Source organism: Mesocricetus auratus, unplaced genomic scaffold (genome assembly GCF_017639785.1).
Source record: "Mesocricetus auratus isolate SY011 unplaced genomic scaffold, BCM_Maur_2.0 Super-Scaffold_15014, whole genome shotgun sequence".
In the NCBI taxonomy this organism is placed as follows: Eukaryota; Metazoa; Chordata; class Mammalia; order Rodentia; family Cricetidae; genus Mesocricetus; species Mesocricetus auratus.
In genome coordinates this window covers 43,415,384-43,440,245 of record NW_024429186.1, presented here as the reverse complement: position 1 = coordinate 43,440,245, position 24,862 = coordinate 43,415,384, and the positions used below count along the sequence as shown (strand labels likewise).

Below are 24,862 nucleotides of genomic sequence, written 5' to 3'. Positions count from 1 at the left end.
AGGCTGGCCTCCAACTCACAGAGATCTGGCTTTGCCTCCTGAGTTCTGGGATTAAAGGCAGCCACCACCACATCCCAGCAATGGACCATTTCAGTAGTGTGGATGAGAAATAAGGAAATATAGAATAGACAGTAGTGGTGGGCATAGTAGACATTTTAGAGAGAATATTTACTGATTTGATTGTATAAGTGAGTTAGAAAGAATAGACAGATGACTCAAAATGTGACCTTGAACACTGAAGTTCAATGGTGTTAATCAAGACCATGCAAATTGGAATGCTGGGGAAGTCTGCAAAGTGCTTGCTGTGCAAGTATGAGGACCTGAGTTGGACCCCTGGGATCCAGGTGAACAGGTGAGCTGTGCTGTCTTGTGCTTGTAATCCCAGTGCTACGGAGGCAGAGACAGCAGATCCATGGGGTTTGAGACCAACCAGCCTCTATTATTTGGCACTTTCTAGGCAAGTGAAATACCCTGTCTCAAGACGGTGGATGGCCATCATGAAAGTGGTCCCTAAAGTTGACCTCCATCTTCCACACCCAACACAAAACCCCCACTCCCACAAAAAAGTAATGAAAGTTGTAGGAATGCATTTTTTATTGTTTCTGTCTTGTTAGATGGGGAGTCTGCAGAAATGAGGGATGGGATAAAGACATTAGTTTGGGGCCCTTAAAACTGTTGGGTGTGGTTCTATTACTTTTTCATGTGCCATTGTTCTGATTGTTATCGTAGAAATAAAACTTCTTTCAAAATCTTGTTTCTGTAGCTTTATTTGTCTTTCAAAGATACTTTAATGTTCTTGCCATCTGTATTAATTTTCTCTGTTAATCAAAAGAACAAAATGTTAATTTAATAAACACTTATTGATAACCAGAGTGAGCTGCATAGCCACTTTAAAAAGAACTAGTTTCAGGACAGGCTGCAAAGCTACATAGAGGAAACCCTGTCTCGAAAAAATTTCAAAGTTCTAAAAGAGACAGGCATTTTTAGCTCTCTTGTATATGGAGACCAAGTACAAAGAGCTAAAGTATTGTTCACAAGTTCATATTGTTAGTAAATAGTGACCCAATAGAGTTCTCAGTGCTTTGAAAATAAATGATAGACCTAATGAGTAGTTAGTGCTCTATGTCTGGAATATGGAATGCCAAGAAATAGAGATAAGAGAGGAGCATTTAGGTTTTGATTTGGTGTGGTGGTGGTGTATGAATGCACTTCTAGTACCCAAAAGACTGAGGCAAGCCGTCCTGAGTTACAGGCTAGCCTGGGTTGCAAAGGAAGCCCTGTCTCATAAAACAAATAAGCAAATAAAAAACCTCACACCAATTCACCAGCCCACCGCCAATAAGGAAGTTGTCTAGAGCTGTTTTTGATAGGGTTAGCGAGTTTTGACTGGACATTTAAGCTTACAGTGAGTGGCTTAAGAGATAGGTTATTAAGTTCAGGTAAGTGTTTGAAGAGGCACAAAATGAAGATGAAGACATTTTATTATATAAATACTATGGATTCCTTGAATAGCACATGTCTAAAAATTAAAAAGTGCAAATTTGAATATTGGTATCAAGAACTTACAATAGAAGGTACGCATGAGGATGAGCTTTCTTGTGGCATTAACAACAGGCCCTTCTCTGTGGGGATGACAATGTGCACATAGAACCTTTTGTTTCTCCTTGCCCCAGGGATCTCCTCAAACGTTTGTTCTTTGCCTCATAATAACCAGATTATTCTGTGGGTGCAGAGAATACTCATTTTAAAAGGGTGAGAAAGCCTGCAGGGCTTTAATTATAAATTCTGAATGTCAAAAGACTTTAAAATTGTGCTTAAATAACATTAAATCTTCCAGAATATATAATAGGTTTTTTTGTTTGCTTTTAATTCTTGAATAGAGTCAGGTCAACATCTGAGCCATATATTCCAGCAAACAGATAAAGGGCCAGACGGTTGTCACAGAGAGTTAGCTTCTGCCCCTTCTCTGAGGCTGCCATGCCATTCCCATTCACTATGGCTCAGTAAGCTTTTACATTAGTCATTCAGTTTCATGAGAGAAAGAGGTTGTGTTATCTGCATTCACATTTTACCTCTATCATATTGCCAATACCTCAATTTTCTAAGTTAAAAATTAAACATTGCCTATTTTGCTTTTATTGGGACTTATCATGGCAATTGTAATTATAAAAGACACAAATTGCATCTAACCATGTGAATTTAACTTAGAATTGAAGTTTACTTACTTTTTGGATTATATTTAATAGCAAGTTAAGCCTGTAATAAACACCTTTATAAGACATGTATACTGAAAACTGAAAACAATTACGTAGGGCAGAAAGCAAGTAGAAGAGCCTGGAGAAGTAATGTGTTTGGCACTCACAGAAGGGGATTGCAGTTGCAAAGTGACTTTTTATATTTTGTTTTTTGTTTGTCTGTTTTGTGGGTAAATACCAAATCTTTTAGGTAAAAATGTGTTTCTAATAAGAGCCATGCATTTCTATTGGCTCCTGGCTATCTTCAATTTTCTTTTTAAGACTTAAAAAAAAATTGATTGTTTGTGGATTTCACATCATGCATCCCAATGCCATTCATCTCCTCATTCCTTCATATCCATCCTCTACCCTTGCAGCCTCCCCCCATAAGAAACAAAATTTAAAAGAAAACTCAATAACCAAAAGAGCAAACAAACTAACCTCACAACAACAAGAGTCTCAGCACGGAAGCTGTGTTGTGACACAGTGAGTCACAGGGTTCCCCCTTTAGTCCAAGCTTCTTTACTAGTCCAAGCTTCTTTACTTGTACGTGTTCATTGCTAGGAGGCATTGGGCTGGTTCGGGGCCTCTGGCTTCTGTTACACCCTTGAATCTGGGCCCTCACTGGGACTCCTCTTGGATATCCTGTTGTCGTCCTGTGTCGTCAGCAGGTCTGGTCTTTCACATGCATCAATAGTTCATAGATGCGGTGGATGTGGGGGTGGGCCAACTCATAGCCCTGGTTCCGAGCCTGGGTGGTAGCTGGGTTGGTCAGCCTGCCAGCTTTCCCTCATCAACGCAACTAGGGCGAGCTCTCCAGCATTGCCCTGGCTAGACTGCAGCAGGCAGCAAGGAGCAGGACCAGACAGTGCTCTCATGCCCTGTGGGCAGCCCGCCCACACCTACCCTACCAGGGTCTGCGCTCCCATTATTGTGACCCCATGCCATCTCCCCTGCCTGTTGGAGGTGGCAAGGGGCGGGGTGGAGATCTTTTCCTTATTCATGCCACCACATGGCAGACGAGAGGGGATGGGGTCAGCTGTGCCTCTCTCCTGCTCTCAGGGCTGGTTCACCTGCACAGGGTTAGCTGTACTGTGTTAACTGGGTGAGGGAGAGGTGCAGGGCTGTTCTCCTTAGTGCTGTAGTTGGTGAGGGGCAGAGCCAGCTCTCCCAGGCACCACAGGTGGTGAGGGGTGGGACATAGGGGAGGGCCATCCCTCCATATGACCGATGAGGAGTGGGGCCAGATTTTTCATGCATATTTGAAGGGCCAGATCACCTGTGCCCCCATCAGCAAAGTGATTTGTAAAGGTACCTGTTGCAAACCTGGTGACCGTGACTTGAGTTCCACTCCTGAACCCATGTGATGAAAGGAGTGACCTGATGCCCACAAGTTGTCCTCTGACCCTCACACATGCACTCTGTGGATCTCTCTCTCTCTCTCTCTCATTTAATAAATGTATAAAACAACCCTATGTCTGGAATATATGAATTAGGTTAAACGAGGTAATTAGGTCAAGTGCCTGTATTACATATTCCATAGATGAAGGTAGTCTTATTTATTTTTATTAATTTTTCTTTCTTTTCCATTTTTAAAATTTTTTGATTGCATTTTACATTCCAACCACAGTTCTCCCTCTATTTTTATTGATTTTAAGTGCATGTTCCTCCATGTAAGTGCCAGTGTTCGAAGAGGGCAGAGGGGCCAGATACTCTTGGAGCTAGAGTTCAAGGTAGTCATGAGTGACCCAGTAAGATTGGTAGATGATTAAAAGACACAAGGGTGCTATAAAGACTGATAATCCAATGAGGAAGAAGTAAAAATATTGAATATTTGGCTCTTATAATTACTTTTAAGATTTATATTAAGACTATTTCATGGCATTGTTTTCTTTTATAGTCTTCAACTTGACCAACAATGTGGATTTGGAGAACACCAAAAAGAAAATGGAAATATATCAGAAGGAAAACAAAGATGTCATTCAGAAAAATAAGTTAAAGCTGGTTGGTTGCTAAATATTATCTTCTTTTGTATGAGTAACAAAAAATTTCAGATAATACCTAAAATGATTTTATTCATTCTTGGAGAGTTTCATACAATGTGTTCTAATCATATTCACCCCCACTCTTTCTGACTCTTCATCGATTTACTTAACCCTCCCTTCCCTACCTACCTTTTTTTGTGTCCTTTAAAACAAAAGTTTTTCAAAAGAAATTTGTGCTACTCAAATATTCTTGGATGTGTGGTCTTCTACCAGAGAGTTACCAGGAACTACACTCTCACAGAAAATTGTTTCCCCCCTCACAGCAACTATCGGTTGTCAGTGGCTCCATGGCTAGGAGCGGTATTGTGTGCCCAACTCTCTCCTCATGCTGGGATTTAGTCTGGTTTGGGCTTGGACAGGTTTTGTGCATGCTGTTGATACTGCTGTGAGGTCCTATGTGCAGCTGCTCTGATGAGTTCAGAACTCTGTTTCCTTGGGGTCATCTACTTCCTGAGGCTCTTACACTCTTTCTGCCACCTCTCCTCCATTAATCCCTCAGCCTTCCTACGGGGACATGCAGTACATATGTTCTATTTAGGACTGCTCATTCTGCAGTCTCTTAGTTGTGGATCACTGTTAACCAACATCTACTGTAAACAGAAGTTTCTCACATTAGGGTTAACCTATGGGTATAACACTAAGTCATTAGGAGATGGTTTAACCCTATATTCATTTAGTGGCATAATAATAGTGTATTCTCTCTTAGGGCCTGTTACCTATCTAGCTTTAAGTTCTTAGACCAATAGTGGTGCCAAGTATTGATTCCATCTTGTGGAGCAGGACTTAAATCCAGTGAGAAAGTGGTTGGTTGCTGTCATGATGTTTGTGCCACTATTGTACCAGTGGTTGTCTTTCCAGGACAGTTGTATCTCACAGAGTTTATAGTTCAGTAAGAGTAATGGTTACTTTTCTCTGGTAGCTTGCATAGCACCTTCCAGCACAGTGAAAGCTAGAGCTTTTAGTTCCATACTGGTCTGATTTTACCAGGTTCTAAGAGTCAAATATGTGTCTTTTCACTGTCAAATTCTGGGAGGTAACCAATGGTATTGGTAATAGCCTGTAATGTTTTGGGGTTCCATGGGACCTCACTGGTCAATAATTCCAAAAGAAGTAACTCATACCTGGTATTGGGCTATTTATTTGTTAACCTCTCAAGTTTATTATGGATATTGTTACCCTGTAATAGTGTAACTTAATTTTAACTCTTTACGTGTGTCTATAGTTTATATTTTAGGACGTTTCTCTAGTAGTAGGCTTCCATGTATCTTTTTTGAAAGGTCTTTAGTGTTGCCATTATACATCCTCTATACCCTGCCACTCCCAATTTAACCATTCTTATTCCATTATTTACTTCTCTCCCTTGAAAAGCCCCTCCCCATGGCCCTTAGTAATGTACTGACCTCGATGAGCATTAAAAATGAAGAGTCAAAGCTAACATCCACAAATGACAGAAAAAGTGACATCTTTCTAGGTTTGGATTATCTTACTCAAAATGATTATGTCAGCTCCAACCATTTACCTGAAAATTTCATCCTCTATGGGTCCCTCTATATAGCACTGACCATCCTGGAACTCTCTATTTAGACCAGGCTGACCTCAAACTCAAACATATCCACTTGCCTCTGCCTCTTGAGTGTTGGGATTAAAGGTACATGCCACAAAGCCTTGGATTAATTTTTTTTATAGCTGAATAATAGTCTAGTCTGTAAATATTGCCATATTTCCATTATCCATTCATCAGTTGATAGACATCTAGTGATATCTATCAACAACAAAATGACTGTTTCTGTTTTCTGGCTATTGTGAATAGAGCAGAAATGACCATGGATGAACAAGTATCTTTTAAATATGACATGGACTCCTTTGAGTATAGACCCAAGAAGGGTAGAGCTGGATCATGAGGTACGGCCCCCTATGGGAATCAGTGTCAGGGGTTTATATAATACTTTAGAAACTACCCTTCTTTTAAAAGCAGTTAGAAGAAATTTAAATAGAAATTTAAATTTTTAGAAATACAGTTCTACTATATAGGTACATGTAGTTAGGGTGATAGTCACATTACTGTAGCCATTTGACAATATTATGTTAAACTGTACTTCTTAAAGAATGGATCTTTAAGGCAGACAACAGTTGATATTGCTAATGTCTGTATTATTCTCTGGGCAGTTATAGTTTGTATTTGAACACTGATCAAGCTAATTCAATTCTTGGACTTTACCACCTAAGCTTTCTTTCTAGTCCCAAGTTTGACTATTTTATATAAGTGAAAACACAAAAGTGTTTATTATACTTGCTTTAGTTTCCTTAAAATTTCTAGGACTTATATTGTGATCTTTCCTGGCTAAAGTTTTGTATGTACTTGAAAAGAATGTGTAGTCTGTTCTTGTTAAGTAGAATGTTCTGTGCGTATATTTTTGCACCATTTTCTATATAGTATTGTTTGAGGTCTCTGCTTATTGACAATTCTGTTTGGATATCTTATCCATTAATTAAAAATGGACAATTTAAATTTTTTCTAATTGCTGCCTTATTCTCCCTTCAATTGTCATTGTATATGCTTTTAGGATCTCTGATATTGAATGCATATGTAACTTATATTTTCTTGTATGTTATACCTTGTGTCATTATATTATGTCCTCCTTTGTGTCTTGTGATATCTTCTGACTTAAAGTCTGTCTTATCTCTTGTATTCTTTTTTTTTGTTTTGTTTTGTTTTTTTGTTTGTTTTTTATGAGACAGGGTTTCTCTGTATAGTTTTGGAGGCTATCGGTCCAGCCTGGCCTCGAACTCACAGAGATCTGCCTGCCTCTGCCTCCTGAGTGCTGGCATTAAAGGCGTGCACCACCACCACCCGGCATCTCTTGTATTCTTTATCTCAGTGAATGGTGCTAGCATCGATCAGTGCTCAAGCCATTGTTTTGTTGATGACTTGTGTTTTAAACCTGGCTCTTTTTTCCAATTATTTGAGTATGATTCTAACTGGTGTTCCTATTAGCTTTAACCCAGTCCTGTTGATCTGTGTGTCTTACTGCTTCTAGTCATCTTTCTAAACTCACTCCTTGGATTCTCTTAATGTCTCCCGGGTATCTTTATATGGCACAACTCCATTTGTTTTATAGAGAAATACCATGATCTTCCTTGTCTTTTTCCCTCTAGCTTTGCTTAAAACACTCTTACATGTCTCATGATTTATTCACATCAAACAGTCTAACTTGTTTTACATCTTCGCCCTGTTTGTGTAATACGTTGTTGTGTTGTCTGGAGAGTGGGGTTCACTACCTACTGATTGAAGTTCTAAAACTATGTATTTCTTTCCTACAGCTGCTTGAACAAACAGCCAAAACCCAGGTGGCTTATATATTATTTTCTCACTATTATGGAAGCTAGAAGTCTGAAATCCAGGTGTCTAGCAGGGCTGTGGTATCTCTTTAGGCTCTAGGGCTGGGTCTTTCTTAGCCTCTTATGGTCCAGCAAGCATTTTCATGCTTTGTCTATCTTCTTCCCATGTGTCGGCGTCCAGATTTCCAGTAGGATGCTACCTTAACTTGATTTTACCAGTAAAGCTCTCCCTTCTCACCCCACATCAAAAATAACATTATATGTAGTAGTACCAGGATGTTGATTTTTAGCTTCTCTTTTCATGGAACACAGTTCACTAACAGCACTCTTTGAAACCCTTTCTATTTCTACTTGTAATCCCAAGGAAAACTTATTAGCAGATCAGTAGTGTCATTACTGCTTACACTTTATGTGCTGTATCCACACCTGATGTACTTATTGCAAACACCTCGGCACATTATGTAGATATATCCTTTTACGGATGCTCTTACTAATCCTTCTTGATGAAGTTTGGATTCCCTTCTCCATTGGAAGCTTCTATTAAAAGTGTTGACTTATTAATGGGTGTAGGAGTTTGTAAAAATGATTGGGAGAAGTGCTCAGAAGACTTAGCAGCTGACTTAAAGAACAGAAAAGAGAGAGTAAACTGAATGACTTGAAAGTGAGTTCACTTGAGGTGTGGGTTTGCTGTCTTCACTATAAGGAATACAGTGGACCTGATTGATTGATTTTATACATAAGGGTTTATAGTACAGGATTGCAGCTCCTTTTTCCCTTTGAAAACGGTGTTTTGTTGAAGGAAGAATTTGAAAAATGTGTGAACTGAAAAAGAAAATCCATGTTAAGTTCCGTGAATTGAATGACTTTAAATTGTCTTTAATAACTACAAATTATCAACTCCACTGTATCCCCACCCCACCCAGTATTAACCAGTTAACTCCGTGTCAGTGTCTGGGCTTAGTCTACTCGGTTGGTGTTTGTCCTTCTTTAGGCTAGTATAGGCTCACATGAAATAATAAGTATTCTAGTTTATTCTGTATAGAATTGTTCAATTATTAAAGCACAAGTGATGAAATTGCTTTATGTTTCCAGTGAATAAGGTTGGAGAGTACAGCATAGGATTGCGGTTGATTGGTAAAGTCGTTTCCTTCCTTACGGAACTTTCTGTTTAGACTCGGGAACAGGAGGAACTGGAGGAAGCATTGGAAGTAGAACGACAGGAGAGTGAACAACGAAGACTGTTTCTCCAAAAGGAAGAGGAGCTGCAGCAGATCCTGAAGAGGAAGAACAAGCAGGCCTTCTTGGATGAGCTGGTCAGTATTCATGCTAATTATCGCCTAACAGCTAATCTTCCCATGGAGTTTGCTGAACAACAGTTTTCAATGGCAGTGTGGAGTGTTCCTGCTCTAGTTTACTTTCAGCTTTTTCCTAATATATTTGCATTAAAATATTTATCATTATTGTGTGCAAGGACAGAGTGGGGTGGAAAACATGTGCATGCCACAATGCATGTGTCGGGGACAGACGACAGTGTTGTTGAGTTGGTTCTCTGCTTTATATGGGTTCTGATGATTAAACTCAGCTTGTTGGGTTTGTAAAGCAAGTCAGGGCCTTTATCTGCTGAGAAAACTTTTCTTTTGATTCTGATAATTGTTTTGGGGGGGTGCTTTCTAGACAGGGCTTCTCTGTGTAACAGCCTTGGGTGTCCTGGAACTTGTTCTGTAGACCGGGCTGGTCTCAAACTCACAGAGATCCACCTACCCCTGCCTCCTGAGTGCTATGATTAAAGGTATGCACCCCCACAGCTTCAAAACAATTTTTATTTTGCTTATGATAATTATTGATGTCATCACGTATATTGCTGAATATTAAGACGTATCCCTCAAACCCCTCATCCCATATAATTTTTTTGTTTTGTTTTTTTGTTTTTTGTTTTTACGAGACAGGGTTTCTTTGTATTGTTTTGGAGGTTGTCGGTCCAGCCCGGCCTTGAACTCACAGAGATCCGTCTGCCTCTGCCTCCTGAGTGCTGGCATTAAAGGCGTGCACCACCACCGCCCGGCTCCCCATATAATTTTTATGCTTACAATTCTGTGAGTCAAGAATTCAAGTGGGGCATGGTGGCACATGCCTTTAATCTCAGCACTCAGGAGACAGAGGCAGGTGAATCTCTGTGAGTTCAAGGCCAGTCTGATCTATATAGTGAGTTCCAGGACAGCCAGGGCTACATAGTAAGACCCTGTCTCCACAAAGCAAGCAAAACAAAACCCAAAAAAGAATAAGTGGTTTTTTGAAATTCTTTCCTCTGTAGTATATTCTTAGGTCTTTATGTTGCCCGTGTGGCTTCTGTAGTTGGACATCTTGTCCAGTATCTCAGCTGTAGGAAGGGGTGTTCTAGGCGTAGAGAAGTAGACACAGTATGGTTTGAAAGACTTGGGCTGGGAAACTGGCACAGCACACTCACTCCACTCATCAGTGAGGGTGGGGGTGGGGGTAGGGGGGAGGTGGGGATATGTGTAGATTCTGCCCTTTGTGGGTCAATTATGGCCACTTCTTCTATAGTATCTGCTCAAAAAAATGTGTTGTTAGAATTTGGTGTAGTATAAGTTAATTTGATATCCATCTTCTACCCCAAAGAGAGTTCAGTGATATGATCATAAAAATGACTTTAATTATAATTTTTATCATATACCCCCTTTTTTTATTTCTTGCCATCTTCTATAAAGGATTTAAAGTCTTTTATCCTAAGATATGAAGATGCTTGTGGACAAGAAACATTCTTGAACCTTAAAGATGGCTGTCACTAATTGGGTATGGTGACTCATGCCTTTAATCCCAGCACTTGGAAGGCAGAGGCAGATGGATTTTTATGAGTTTGAGACCAACCTGATCTACAGAGTGAGTTCCAGGACAGCTAGGACTATTGTACTGAAAAACAAACAAAGAAAGAAACCCAGAAAACAAAAAAGGTCTGTCAAAGTGGAGCTCTGTTGCGTTCCTATTCCTTTCCCTCCTCCCTTATCTAGTCCTCCTTCCCCATTTCAGCTTTTTTTCCCTATATTTATTTCACTTGCAGATGAGAGAGAGTAACATTATAACTGACATAAATATAAATACTACTCAATAGATTGTTTCTATGTTTTTAAGCTTACCAAAACATTGTTTTTAGAATATTTTCTCTTAATAGTTTCCCAATAAGCTGGTTTTGAATGTATTGGTTATGTCCTGAAATATAGTGGCTGCATGCCATATTTTTGCATGAAAAATAACATATTTGGTTGAAATGTGTGTTATTAAAATATTAGTACTTTCTAGCAGTTAGTTCTACATCCAACTTTGTTAGCAAATAGCGGTAAGTGACTATAGTCTGAGAAGTGGCTCATGGAATTGATACTTTATTATTGACATCACAAGCCAGAAACTATCCCTCTCTTGATAAGTCTTTCTGCATTTTCCATTTCTTCACTGTTGACATGCTCCCAGTATTAATTGCTGTGTTGCTATTCTATGTTGGAATAAATGTAAATGTATTTTCTATTGTGCCTTTGTTAAAAAGTATTTTAAGCCAGTTAACCAGAGGCAAAATAAAAAGCAAGATTATATTTTAAATTAGATGTAGGTGAGAGAATAAAGAAAAATAAGAATAAGAGGATCAATGAGCATTAGACAGAAAGTACCCATCATAAAAGTCTGTGTAGGGCTGCTGAGATGGTCTAGCAAGTAAAGTGCTTGCTACCTAGCCTGACAACCTGAGTTCAATCCTTAAGGACCCACTTGGTGGAAGGAAAGAACTGACCTTCACAAGTTGTCCTCTGACATCCACATGTGCTCCATGGCATGCACATGTGCACACACACAAAATAGATAAAAGGGTACTTTAAAAACCCCTCCCACTTTCTATGAGTAGAAGGTGAATTTGCCTCTAAGCTTGGCCTTGTCTTAGCTGGGAGAGTGTGCTTCAGCCGCTGTCATCAGTCTGGATGGAGCGCAGTCTCTGCATTAGTTCTCTTTTGCAGTTAGTCTTGCAGAGCCTTTCAGTCCTCACAAGTACTGAGTCTTGCTGCCTCATTGAGCTGCTGTTGGCATCAGGCTCTTCTCAAATGCAGCGAGGCATGAAGGAAGACGTTTTTGCAGTGTTGTACATTGTATGTAATCTGGAGTTAACACCAGCTCTTGTGAGTTCCCGCCTCTTGCTTCCTGTTTCTTCACCTGCAAGTCATTACCGCACATAATTCCTCACTCTTTAGACCATGCAATATGGGGGTTAAACAATTCTTCGTAATTCACTGTATTCATTACTATAATACCACTACAGTTGGGCTTTTTGATTTCAACTTTTAAATTTATCTTTATAGATTTTTAGTTTTATTAATATTTCAGTCTTTATTAAAATTATTGTTGCTTTTAATCTTTGACTAACTGAATTAAGTTTATTTTATATTGATTAATTTGTATTAATGAAGTGAAAATGTATTTTTCTATGTGTTTTCATGTTAAGTTTTTATAAAAAGGGAAACTAGCATTGACGTTTGTAAGTATGTCTAAAAGACTTCATCTTTGAATTGTTCCCTGGATAATACTTGTGCAAGGATGACTTATTAGAATTCTTTTCTTTCTGTTTCTAAGTTTGGTTTTTGTGCCTAAAGTCACTTTGTAACCTTCTGACAGCACTGGCAGCATACTGTACTGTATGTGGCAGGGTTTAATGTTACAGTCTGAATGTTTATAGCTTAGCATTTGCCATAATGCTGGCTAACAAGTCAATTTATTTTAATCCTAACTGTAAATTCAATTTTTTAATAGTTTGGAAAAAGATTTTTAATCAGGTTCTGTGTTATTAAATCTTTTTATATTCCTGTTTGAAAATTCTGTTCCGTTTATGTCTTAAATTTTATGAGTTAATGCTGTTGTCAAATGCAGTAGCTGATTCTTATTAGGAATATTGTTTGCCAGATGGCTTGCTTAAAGTCAGTTAAAATAATCTTTAAAAATGGTCATTATAAAGCTTTTAATGAGTATTACAGGCAGTCTTATTAAAATTTCTTTAAATATTAAGCAGTGTGCCTTTAGGCAATTACTGTGGGCTCTGCAGCCTTCCAAGGTGAAGTGGGGCGCTCAGAACAGAGCCGTAACCCCACCTGGACCTGCATGTTCTGTATTCCCCAGAGCAGACTTCACAGGCTTATTCTGCTCTGCTTAATTCTGTCTAAACACTCACAAAGACAGCCAGACTCCAAAGTTTCGAGTGCTAGAGAAGAAGTGACAGGTTTAAAGTAAATACTGTGGCCTGATACTACAGTGAGATGCCTAGAATACTTACTTTTATAAGATTTCAGCTATCAAGACATTTAAACAGTCAGTTCCTCTTACTGTGAATGAGAAACTAGGATTATAATAAACAAGCCTTGGTTACCATCTTATTTGAAGTGAGCACACTTATGTTAGAATTCTTTTAAAAATTATGTATATGTGTGTGCGTCTTTATATGTGTGGGTAAGTTGCCTAATGTAAGTGCTGGCAACTGAACTTGGGATTCCCTGAAAGAACAGCAAGTGCCCTTAACTGTTGAACCCTATTTCCAGCCCCATTTTCTTGCTTTTATATGTGGGATTTTGCTTTTTTAGGATAAATTTGTTATATATAACTATTTACATCCATTTGCAAATATGAATTAGAAGCTAGTGATTTAACTGTGTATTATTTATGTGTATGTGTGTATCTGTATATGGGTATGTGCACTCACAGAGGCCAGAGGAAGTCTTTGGATCCCTGGAGCTGGAGTTATAGGCTGTTATGAGTAGCCTGGTGTGGTGCTGGGAACCAAACATAGGTCTTTGGGCTGGACAGAGGGTTTAGTCATTAAACGCTAAGACTCACACTTGTAAATGGAGAGTTTAGTTCTAAAGTGAGGTCCTCTGGATGAACAGCAAGTGCTTTTAACTATCGAGTCATCATCTCTCCAGCCCTTGATATGACTCTAAAACATCAATTAACTAATTATTGTGTGTGCAAGTGCATGGTATGTGTGTTTGGGCATGAATGTGGAGTTGGTTTATTTCTTCTGTCTTTATGTGTTCTGGGGGAATCAAACTCAGGTCTCCAGCCTTTTGGGCAACCACCTTTACCTGTCCAACTATCTTCTTAACCCAGTGGTTTAATTTTTTAACCGATAATATTTATTTTTTCTTTTCAGTTTGTACACATGAAAAGTTATATTAAAAAGACATTTTTGGGCATAGCCCACTTAAAGCCCTCTTTAATGTTATGGAGTTTTACAAAGTGCCTAGCGGATGTCTAAAATTACTGCAGGAGTGCACAACAGTGTAGTACACGTGCTGTGTTCTGAGGATGAAATTAAAGATACTGAAGACTGTTCTCATATTGTTTCTTATTCAACTTTACTAGTGCTAAACCCAGGGTTTATTTTATAAAGAAACTTGTGTCCTTATATGTTTTGATTTTTGTGATATTGCTCTTGAAAAATCATTTCTTTCATTCCTTCCTTCCTTCCTTCTTTCCTTTCTATCATATTTCATGTGCATTGGTGTTTTACCTGCATGTATGTTTATCTGTGTGAGGACATCAGATCCCCTGAAACTGAAGTTAGAGATTGTGAGCAGTCATGTGGGTACTGGGAATTGAACCCAGGTCCTCTAGAAGAACAGCCAGTGCTTTTAAATGCTGAGCCGTCTCTCCAGCCCCTGGTTTTGTTTTCTAAGACAGGACCTCATGCAGTTCAGGCTGACCTTGAACTCACTGTGTAGCTAAGGTTGGCCTAGAACTCCTGCTTTTCCTATTAGTATTACAGCCTGTACCACCATGCCCTACTATGTTATAAACTTTTTTTTTTTTTTTTTTTTTTTGGTTTTTACGAGACAGGGTTTCTCTGTATTGTTTGGGAGGCTGTCGGTCCAGCTCAGCCTCAAACTCACAGAGATCCGCCTGCCTCTGCCTCCCAAGTGCTGGGATTAAAGGCGTGCGCCACCACTGCCTGGCTTGCTATAAACTTTTAATGTTAGTGGAAGGAGGGAATCAAGTTGGCGCATTGTCCTTGACTTCTGCACATGCTCTATACCATACATACGAGACAAATACACAAACACACAGAAATAAAGAAATGCAATTTAAAAATGTAAAAAGTCTTGATATGCATCTTTATTCTCTAACAATTCTGTTAAATTGAGTTACTTGTTACTGCTTCTATGCTGGAACTTTAAAACAGTTGCTTTAAAGGTGTTAGTCAGTTACATTTGTGCCCCAAAATTATTAAAGGGTTAGATTTGGAAGGAAAATGAGAACCTGTAGTAATGTTTGCTTTTATATTATGAAATTTTAACACAGGAGTTTCTTGAAGATTAAATTCTGGGAGACTGCTATTTTTGATGTTCAATACCCTGCCTTTTGGTGGCCCTGTGGAGTGAACTTAGAGTTCCAGATATGCGAGGCATAGCACTACATCACTAAACTGTGTCCCTTTCTCTAGTTTTTACTTTTAGATGACCTCAATAATTACCCTGCTGGCCTTGCACTTGCTGTGTAGCCTTTCTCAGATAACTTTAGTACAAGAAATAGAAAAGTGGTGGGGTTTTGTTTTGTTTTGATTATTTTTATCTTTGTTTCTGGATACAGAATATACTCTCTTGATGGGAAAGGTGGAGCTGGAGAGATCCTTTCTTTGCATGTGTTTCTGGGTTCTTATTTAGCTGACCCCTCAAAGGTAAAAGTCTAGGTATCATTTAGTTTAGACAACAGCTCCACAGCACTTCAAGTATCTAAGTACTTCATGCTGAATAGGATAAATAACAGTCAAGTCAAGATACTTGCTGCTCAAAATATGGGTATGTACAGATTTGTGTGCACAATTGTCCTGTGTCGTATCAATGTATGATATTAAATGTTTCTCCTTTTGGTACTTGATTAAAATGTGATTTAAAATTTAAAAATAAGATATACATGTGGTGGTACTTACAATAGTTCCATTGTGCAAAACAGAACAAGGATTATTTGCAAACAGCCTCAGGTGAAATCTAATGGGAAACATTTCAAATGGTCTGAACTCAGGGGTGAAAAGAATGTGTCTCAGATAAACCTCTAAGTTATAGCTCTTTCTACTGCTCTTTTTGTGATTAGCTCTTTCTTTAATAAGTGGGTTGGTGGTTAGATGAAATAGGACCCTATTATATTATCTTTAACTTGTTTGCAGGTTATTTTGATTTATGAGTGTATAGCGGCCTTTTCATATTATGGAATGTTAATATTCTTTTATAAAGTGTTCTGCATTAAGTGAATATTTAACTACAATCAAGTGCTTATAGAAGAAGCATACTTTGAAAGTTGTTGCTTTTTATTCTTTCTATCTTATGTTTCACGCTGAAATTTCTTACAGGAGAGCTCTGACCTCCCTGTCGCTCTGCTCTTGGCTCAGCATAAGGACAGATCTACCCAGCTGGAAATGCAACTAGAGAAACCCAGATCCACGAAACCAGTGACATTTTCCACCGGCATTAAAATGGTAAGCTTTATTTTAATTGCTAATTTGAAAGATAGTTTTCAAGACTATGCTTTTAAATTCTCTAGTAATTTCTACAGCTAAGTGAATGGTTCAGATGTTTAAGAACAGGTATGTTCTAGGTCAAATGTCTGGAAATATGGGCACATATGCTATAAAGATGGTGAAAAGGAATACTTTTCTAAGTATGCAAAACAGTTTTGTTCAGTATGATATGCATTGGTGTGGTGTGTGTGTGTGTGTGTGTGTGTGTGTGTGTGTGTGTGTGTGTGTGTGTGTGTGTGTTACTGGAGATGGGACCCAGGGCTTGTGCATGCTTGGCAAGTGCTGTTTCACTGTTCCTGTTTTATAAACTTGTAGTTAGAGGTGAGCATTTCTTGAAAGCATAGTGCATAAATATGGTTATTTAATATACTGTTTATCTGCTGGTATAAAATAGAGCAATGGATTACTTTATACTTCTGTAACTTTTTTCTACAAAAAATATTTCAGAAATATATTAAAGCCATTTGTAGTTTCTATACTCTTTAAGGACAGAGTGATGTGAATTGAAACATTGTTTAAATTTAGCCATTCAAAAGTAAGGATATGTTTATGAAGTTATTTTGCTGTAGTTTAAGAATTACTAGTTTTTATTTTTGTAACTTTTTAAATACATGTATTTATTGTGTGGGTATGTATGTATGTATGTGGTCTGTCTCCTTCCACCATGATGGTTCTGTGGATTAAGTTTAGATCGTCAAGCGTGGCAGTAAGTCACTGAATCATTCACTGGCCTGTGACATACTTACAATTGTTATAGTAATTTTTATGTGCTTTCCATTCAGAGTCTTGAGATGTCACTATAATAAAATATGATTGTCAAATGATTAAGTATATTTTAAAACAGTTTCATTACAATTAACATTGAGTATTGCACATGATGAAATTATAGTTAAACATTTCAACTGTGAGAGGCAGGCAGATCTCTGAGTTCGAGACTAGCCTGATCTATAAGAGCTAGTTCCAGGACAGGCTCCAAAGCCACAGAGAAACCCTGTATTGAAACACGCCCCCCCCCCAAAAAAAAAAGATCTGGACTATGGAGTCAAGTTCATCCGTGTGTCAGTAAAATGGAAACTACAATAAATATTTCATAAATTACCAAGGATGTTAAAGGAGACAGTGTGAGACAAATAAACAACATAATGCCTGGCTGGTGGTGAGCTCTCAATAATGAAGGTATTGTTGTCAGTGATATTGTGAGTTGATTACACTGATGACTATTATCATTTGTTCCATGCTGTTATATATATTGAGTTGGAATTAGACATGCATTTGAATGTCCCTTGTAGCCTTATTGGTGAAATGACCATGACCAGTTTGCTGCTTTCATTATTCTCATCTATAAAGTTAAATCACTTGCTTCTTTGCAAGATCGAGCTGCTCGCTGAACACTGTGTTCCTTAACTGCTGCCTGACATTTATATAGTATTCTGTATGTGTGGAATAAAATTAGCATTCTGCAGTATTCTGTAGTATCTTGATTTCATAATACAGTATATGTGAAATATAATATATTCTAGTCTAGTATTAATACAGTTATGCAGACTTTTACATATTTACCTTTTTTCTTAAAATATATCACTTTAAAATAGAAAGCTCTACCAACTAAAATTTACAGATTCGTAGCTTGTGAAATGATTTTAGTGTCTAATATATGTTATAAATTTTAGCAAATAGAATTTATTTAATCTTGTTGTGCTAGTTATGTTGTCTGTAATTTTCTTCCTTGCATCACCACTGTTTGAGTATTAATTTCCTGTGAATATTTCTTTATGTTAAGGCATTCTTTAATCATCATTAAGCTAGTTTGTTGAATGGATGGATAGAGAATAGAAGAATAAACAGTTGATCAGAATTGTACCAAAGTCTGTCTTAAAGAAAATCATTAAAACTCTTAGTGAATTATATATACTGTAAATGTTTGTCACTTTGACATTGTGGTGAATGAATATTTTTTTTATCCTTAAGTTAGTTCATTTTGCTTTAAAAAAGTATCTAAAGTAGCATGTTGGGGTGATGGTTCAATTGGCAAAAGTGCTTGCCACACAAGCATGAGGTTCTGAGTTCAGCCCTCAGGACCCTTTTTTTTTTTTTAAAGCTAGACATGGTGGGTTGTGCTTGTGATACCAGTACTGGTAGGCAGAAACAAGTGACTCGTTGGCCTTGCTAGACAGCCAGCCTAGCCTAGTCAGTGAGCCACAGACCTAAAATCAAGTAGGCTAGCTCTTGAGGAATGAAGCCAGGGATCGTCTCTACATGATGCCTTTACACCTGCATCCAGACCATACATCTAATGTCATGTCAAGGAGCCATTAAAGAAGCAGTCATAGAGTTGTGTAAACCAGGGCTAGCTGAGAGGATGTAGTGTTTTTTGAGCATCACTCTCAAGTACTATATAAAATGGGGCTCAGTAATGCACATCAGCAATCCCAACGCTGGAGTAAAGACAGGAGGATCAGAAATGCAAAGTCATCCTTGGCTCCTTAGTGAGTTTGAGGCCAGCCTGGGCTACATGAGATCTTACCTCAAAGAGGCAACAAAAACAAATGTGTAGAATAGTTTTGTCATTGGAATTGCTTCTCTTGAGGTGAATTCTAGAGACAGAATACAAGTGTGTAAGAACTTGGCAAATTAAGAATCTACTCTCCCATGTTTCCACCCCCACAGTGAAAAGTTTAAGAGATGGGGTTTGCAGTTTTTGGTTGACATTTATCATTTTTATCATTGTATGCTCATGAGTATTTCAAAGCTGTTCTTAAGGACATGCAGTATTGGGGTGGCAGAAGTTAGCCAAAAAGACTAGTCCAGTCCTTTCTCAACTCCCATCCAGCTACTTTTTCCAATTCTTAAACGGCCTACTTGGTGTGTTGAGATGCATGCTAGTTACTAGATTATAAATGTCTTGTGGGTAGAAGTGCCCCATGTAACTGAGTTTTACATAGTTGTCAGTGAGTGGCCATGGTGAATAGTGCAGTAGTAAACAGAGGATGAAGAGACACACGTTCTCTTTGATGTACTTGTCTTCTTATGTTTGGGTACTTACCCAGTGGAATTAATCGCTGTGTGAATTAGTGGTTCTGGTTGTAGTGTTTTAGGAGCTATCCTAGTTTTGATAGTGACCGTGCTGGTTTATATGCTCACCAGTTGTGTCTGACAGCTGCCTTCATTGCTCCCTGTGGTCAATGCTGCTGAGCACTTTTCATTTGCTTGTTGTTACTTGCATGTTTTAAAGAAATGTCTGTTTGTGTCATCTCCCCATTTCTAATCAGATTATCTACTGTTGTTAGTAGGTTTTTTTCTCTATTGGCTCTTTACTCTTTGGGGGCCTACCACCCAGCTCCCAAGCAAATATACTGAGGTTTATTCTTTCTTACGAATGCCTAGCCTTAGCTTGGCTTGCTCTTAACTGCCTTTCTTAACTTAAATTATCCTGTCTACTTTTTGCCTCTGGGCTTATATCTTTCTCTAGTCTATATACCTTTCTTTACTTCTTACTCCGTGGCTGGCTGTGTGCTGGGTGGCTGGCCCCTTGTGTCCTCTCTCCTCCTTTTCTCATTGCTTGATCTTGCTCCTCCCAGATTTCTCCTTCTCTTTATTCTCTCTGCCTGCCTGCCCAGCCTATCTTTTCTCCTGCCTTGCTATTGGCCGTTCAGCTGTTTATTAGGCCAATCAAGTGTTTTAGACAGGCCAAGCAACACAGCTTTACAGAGTTAAACAAATGCAATTATAAAACAATGCAACACATCTTTAATACTCTATAATAATCTGCTACTGTTTTTCACTGTTGAGTTTCTTACATTGCAAATATGAATCCCATGCTAGATGGGTAGATTGAAGATATCTTTTCTTCTATTCTGTGTCTGCTGTCAGTTTTGTGTTTGACTTTGCCTTTCTAGTTCCTTACTTAACTAGTTTTGTTGTTGTTTTGTTTTTGTTGTTGTTGTTGTTGAATTTTTTAGTTTGTCTTTTCTTCCATTTCTTGCATTTTTTTTGGTTTGGGTTTTCTTCCATGTCTTTAAGGGATTTTCTCATATCCTCTTTGAGGGCCTCTATCATTTTCTTTTTTTTTTTTTCTCCCATATTTTTTATTTAACTTTTTAGACATGTCACTTTCAGTTCCCTATCCCTCCCTTCCTCCCCCACCCCCAATCCTCCCAACCCCTCACCCCCACTTCATCCCCCCTCCACTCCCCAGAGAGGGCAAGGGCCTCCATGAGGGATTTCCAGAGTCCCTCACATCATCCCAGGAATGGCCCAGGTTCTTCCCCATGTGTCCAGGCTGAGAGAGCATCCCTCCACGTGGCATGGGCTCCCAGAGTCCCTCTGTATGCCAGGAATAAATACTGCTCCACTCTCCAAGGTCCCACAGATTGCCAAGGCCTCTCTGTGTCACCCAGGTTCGGTGGGAGGATGTCTGGATCAGTTCCATGCTGCCCCCCCCCAATCATCAGTCTGGGGTCCACGTGATGCCCCTTGTTTAGGTCAGCTGCCCCTGTGGGCCTCGCCAGCAGGATTCTGATTCCCTTGGTCCTCTATCATTTTCATGAAGTTGTTTTTAAGGTCTTTGTCATCTGCTTCTTCTGCAGTGGGCTGTTCAGGCCTTGCGGGTGTAGATTCTCTAGTTTCTGGTGGTGTCATATTAGTTTTTCTGTTGGTGGGTTTGTTTTTGTATTGTCTCCTTCCCATCATTTCTGCCGGTGGGTGCAGAAGGAGTCTCTTCCTCCCCTGGTGGGTATGTGACCATGGTTCCTTTCTAGTGGGTGGGAGCAGGTCCAATACCCTGGTGGCTTTCCTCTTGCATGGATGGATGCTGTCCTAGTATTGGGACCATGGCAAACTCTGGGTAGGCTGGGTCCTTGCCTCGCCTCGCCTGTGGGTGTAGAATGGGACTTGGAAGCTGGCAGTCTCTGGGTGGGCTGAATCCCGTCAGGCTGGGATCCGGATCCGCCATGTGCAGTCCTCAGGTCTCCTGTGGTTCTGCTCAGGCTACCACAAAGCAGGCTGGAGACAGACCCATGCTCACCTCCCCTGTCCCATGGGTGGAGAATGGGATTTGGAAGCTGGCAGTCTCTGGGCAGGTTGAATTCTCGGGCTGGGATCCGGATCCACTGTGTGTGCAGACCTCCTTTTTTTTTTTTTTTGGAGACTAGATTTTCCAGTGCAGCCCTGGCTGCCCTGTAACTCAATCTGTAGATCAGATTGGCCTTGAACTCAGAGATACACTTAGCCCTGGATGTTCTGGAATTTCCTCTTGTAGACCAGGCTGGACTCAAACTTACAGAGATCTGCCTGTCTCTGTGTCTTGATTGCTGGGATTTTCCGGCTCTTACTCTGCAGTTTTATTGCCTATAAGTTATCTTCCTTAATAGTTGATGCCTTGACCATTATGTTTTTCTAGCCCTTTCTTGTATTTGCTTTGGGAGCTGCTGCTCTATGTGCTCAGATTCATTAATTTATTTTTTCTTTCATACTGCCTAATATTTTTACCCACTGTATATTTTCATTTCTTTATCCTTTCTTTTCTCTCTCCTTTCCTTTTGTTTTTGTTTGAGACAGGGTCTTTCTCCAGAGCCCTGGCTGGTCTCAAATTCACAAAGATCTGCCTGCTATCTCCCCACCCCCCAGTGCTGGAATTAAAGTATGCACCACCTTATTTTTCATTTCATGAAGTATATATTTTTATTTCTGGAATGTTCCATTTAGGTATTTGCATCTTTCATTTTTCACCTCATGCTCCTTTCCCCCCATTTTCCTGAGCATGTGAGACATATTTACGTTAGCCATACTAGGCATGGTAGCACAGACCTGTAAATCAATTCCTCAAGAGGTTGACATAGAGAGCCTAACCCTGTAAGCCAATTCCTCAAGAGGTTGGCATAGAGAGTCATTGTGAGTTTGGGGTCTGACTCAGCCATGTGATGAGGCTAGCCAAAGTGAGACCCCTGTCTGAAAACACAAAACCAAACCAACAAGTGCACATCATCTTTACTTACATCCTTTTCTGACATTTTGCCACCTATGTTATTTCTAGGTTTGCATTTATCAACTGTTTGGCTCTTTTGGTTTTTTTTTTTCTCCTGGGGCAAGGCAATATTTCTGTACAGGAAGTTTCTTTATCTTAGAACTCTTTTATAGTTTTAGTGGTTGGTCTTAGATTTTTTTGTCATACCTGTTCCTGTGTATTTCATATTTTAGATATAGTTTTCAAGGAATTATTTTACATTTCATTTTCAGCTGTTTAGTTCTGGTATGTATGTGGCTTCAACTTGTTAATATTTTTATTAAAGATTTTTGTGTCGGTATTCAAATAAGATACTATACTACTCTGTTGTTTCCTTTGCTGTGACTACCATTGTCTTGCTTTGGTGTAGGGCTTTTATCAGTATGCCTGTCACATTTTTTCAAGTATTTTGCTTTTCTTGAGAGTAGAATCTCTTAGTTTTAAAGGCGCGTATGTAAAATACTGTCATGCTTAGTTACATGCTTTGTAGGGTTCTCCAGTGAAATCATTGAATTCTAATTTGTTTGATTATATGCAGTTGATAAAACTTAATTTAAAAAATAGATTTAAGATATTCAGATATAACACATTTTTATTAAAGTATCTGAAGATTTCATTTAAAATACATTTGTTGACATAGTTGTTATATTATTTCCTCAAAATTATTTTAATGCAACTCTAGGAGTTATAGTGATAATTCTTAATTTTTAAATGTTCTGTTTGATTTCTTGCTGGTTAGATGGGTATTAACTTAATATTAAGGGATGTGTGTATGAGAGAGAGAGAGAGACAGACAGACAGAGAATATTACTCTAGGCCAGGCTGGCCTTAGATTCAACCTTTATCTTCCTGCCTTAGCCTTCCAAGTGCTAGATTACATGAGTGAGCCACTCTGTCTGACTCTTACTTCCTATTAATATTAATGAGGTGCCAATAATATATAGATTCTTTGATGCATCATAGCTGTCTTTTGTTCATCTGTTCTGAGTGCTGGCATTTTGGAGTTTGTTTGCTTGCTTATTTTGTTTTGTGAGATAAATGTCATGTTGTAACCCTGGTTGTCCTGGAAATCACTGTGTAGCTCCAGCTTGGCTCAAATTTTGTGGCAGTCTTCTCTCGTTAGCCCCTGTGAGTTGGAATTATAGGTGAAGGTTACCATTCTCATCTCCGAGCACCATTATTGTCACATATATCTTGCTTTTAAAGGAGCAGTTACAGAATTTTATAAATTTTTCATCTAGTTATTTGTATTTAATCTATTTTAAATCTTTTTAGTATCCTTTACAATAACTATTATTGCTTAGAATTCTTTGTAATGATGGCTTTTAGCTGGAAGGATTTCCTTAATATTTTGCAAATTCTTCAATCATTGTTTAATCCAAACCACCATGATCATAAATCTGCCCATTTGCACAGCACTTGCTCATCCTAGACAAATATCTGCCATTGAACTTCAATCCTAACCCTCTAGGAATGTTTTCATTTTGTCTAGTTTGAGATACAGTTTAGTTGGATAAATAGTAAAAAAGTATGGTTTTTGGTATGGTGACATACATCTGGAATCCCAGCAGTTGGGAGGTAGAGGCAGAAGGATCAGAAGTTTAAAGTCATTCTCAGCAACCTAGTGAACTCAGGGCTGACCTGGTTTCTGAGGAGCTAAAAGAAGGTATCAGATTCCCTGGAACTGGAGTTGCAGATGCGTGTTGTTTAGCCACTGTAGTTGGGGGCATGAACCTGGGAGAACAGGACCTAAAACTGAGGCAGACTATAGGTTTACATAGTAGTCAGCTTTATTCAGAGCATCAGACAGTTTAACTCCGAGGGTTGAGAAGCGTCACTGAGTGAGCACACCATTATAAGAACAGGCCACAGGTGGCCAAGCGTGCTTTTCCTAGAGGCATGTGAGCAAATGACAGCAGCCAGCTGTGATGAGGAGTCTGAAGCGAATTCACTCTACATGCGGAACAACCCATGTTATGGAGGAACAGAGGTGATTATGACTCTTGTTTTGTTTGCTGGAGTTTTCTCACAAGGTCTCAGAAATCTCCTCAACAGCTTCATTCATGGACCATGTTCCAACAGTTGTGAGCCACCATGTGGGCTGAGAACAGAACCTAGGTCCCCTGGGAAAGCAGCAGTGCCCTGAGCCATCTTTCCACCCCCACCGTTTTTATTTGAAGATTTTTTTTATGTGTGTATGCTCGTGAGACATATCTGTAACTCTGCTAGGCCTTCAACTTTTATAATTTTGCCATGTGTTTGAGACTTCAGTACAAACAGGCAATCTAAAAGTTTCATTTAGACTTGGAGCCTAAAGACATCTTATTCGATTGCCTTTTTCTTCAAGTTTTCAGAGCCGTGCAGTTCAGTAATATCCCTGTGAGGGACAACTTCATCATCTTTATAAGTGAGAAATGGAAATACTATGTCAAGCTTTTGATTTAGCACTGGTGTTTTGGTTCATACTGTGAACTATTGCTTTAATTCTCTTTTTTTCCTGCCTTACAGTATCTTGTAATCATGGAGTAAGAAAATAATAAAGCTTATCATCACCAAGTATAAAATGTATAAAAATAGGGTTGATAATGATTAGCTTTCCTCCTCCCTCCCTCCTTTTTTTTTTTTTTTTTTTTTTTTTTGAGACAGGGTTTCTCTATGTAGCCTTGGCTGACCTGGAACTGGCTTTATA

At 38.9% G+C, this 24,862-nt stretch overlaps 1 protein-coding gene across 2 annotated transcripts in view; it reads left to right on the top strand.

Moving 5' to 3' along the window:
• Positions 1 to 24,862, top strand: part of Mnat1 (MNAT1 component of CDK activating kinase) — a 158,587-nt gene that overhangs the window by 58,702 nt on the left and 75,023 nt on the right. For both annotated transcript variants that reach the window (XM_040742941.1, XM_040742940.1), the window contains exons 4-6: positions 4,135 to 4,238; positions 8,791 to 8,931; positions 16,005 to 16,130. In XM_040742941.1, coding sequence (XP_040598875.1) covers positions 4,135 to 4,238; positions 8,791 to 8,931; positions 16,005 to 16,130 — 371 coding nt within the window. The remainder of the gene's footprint in view (positions 1 to 4,134; positions 4,239 to 8,790; positions 8,932 to 16,004; positions 16,131 to 24,862) is intronic.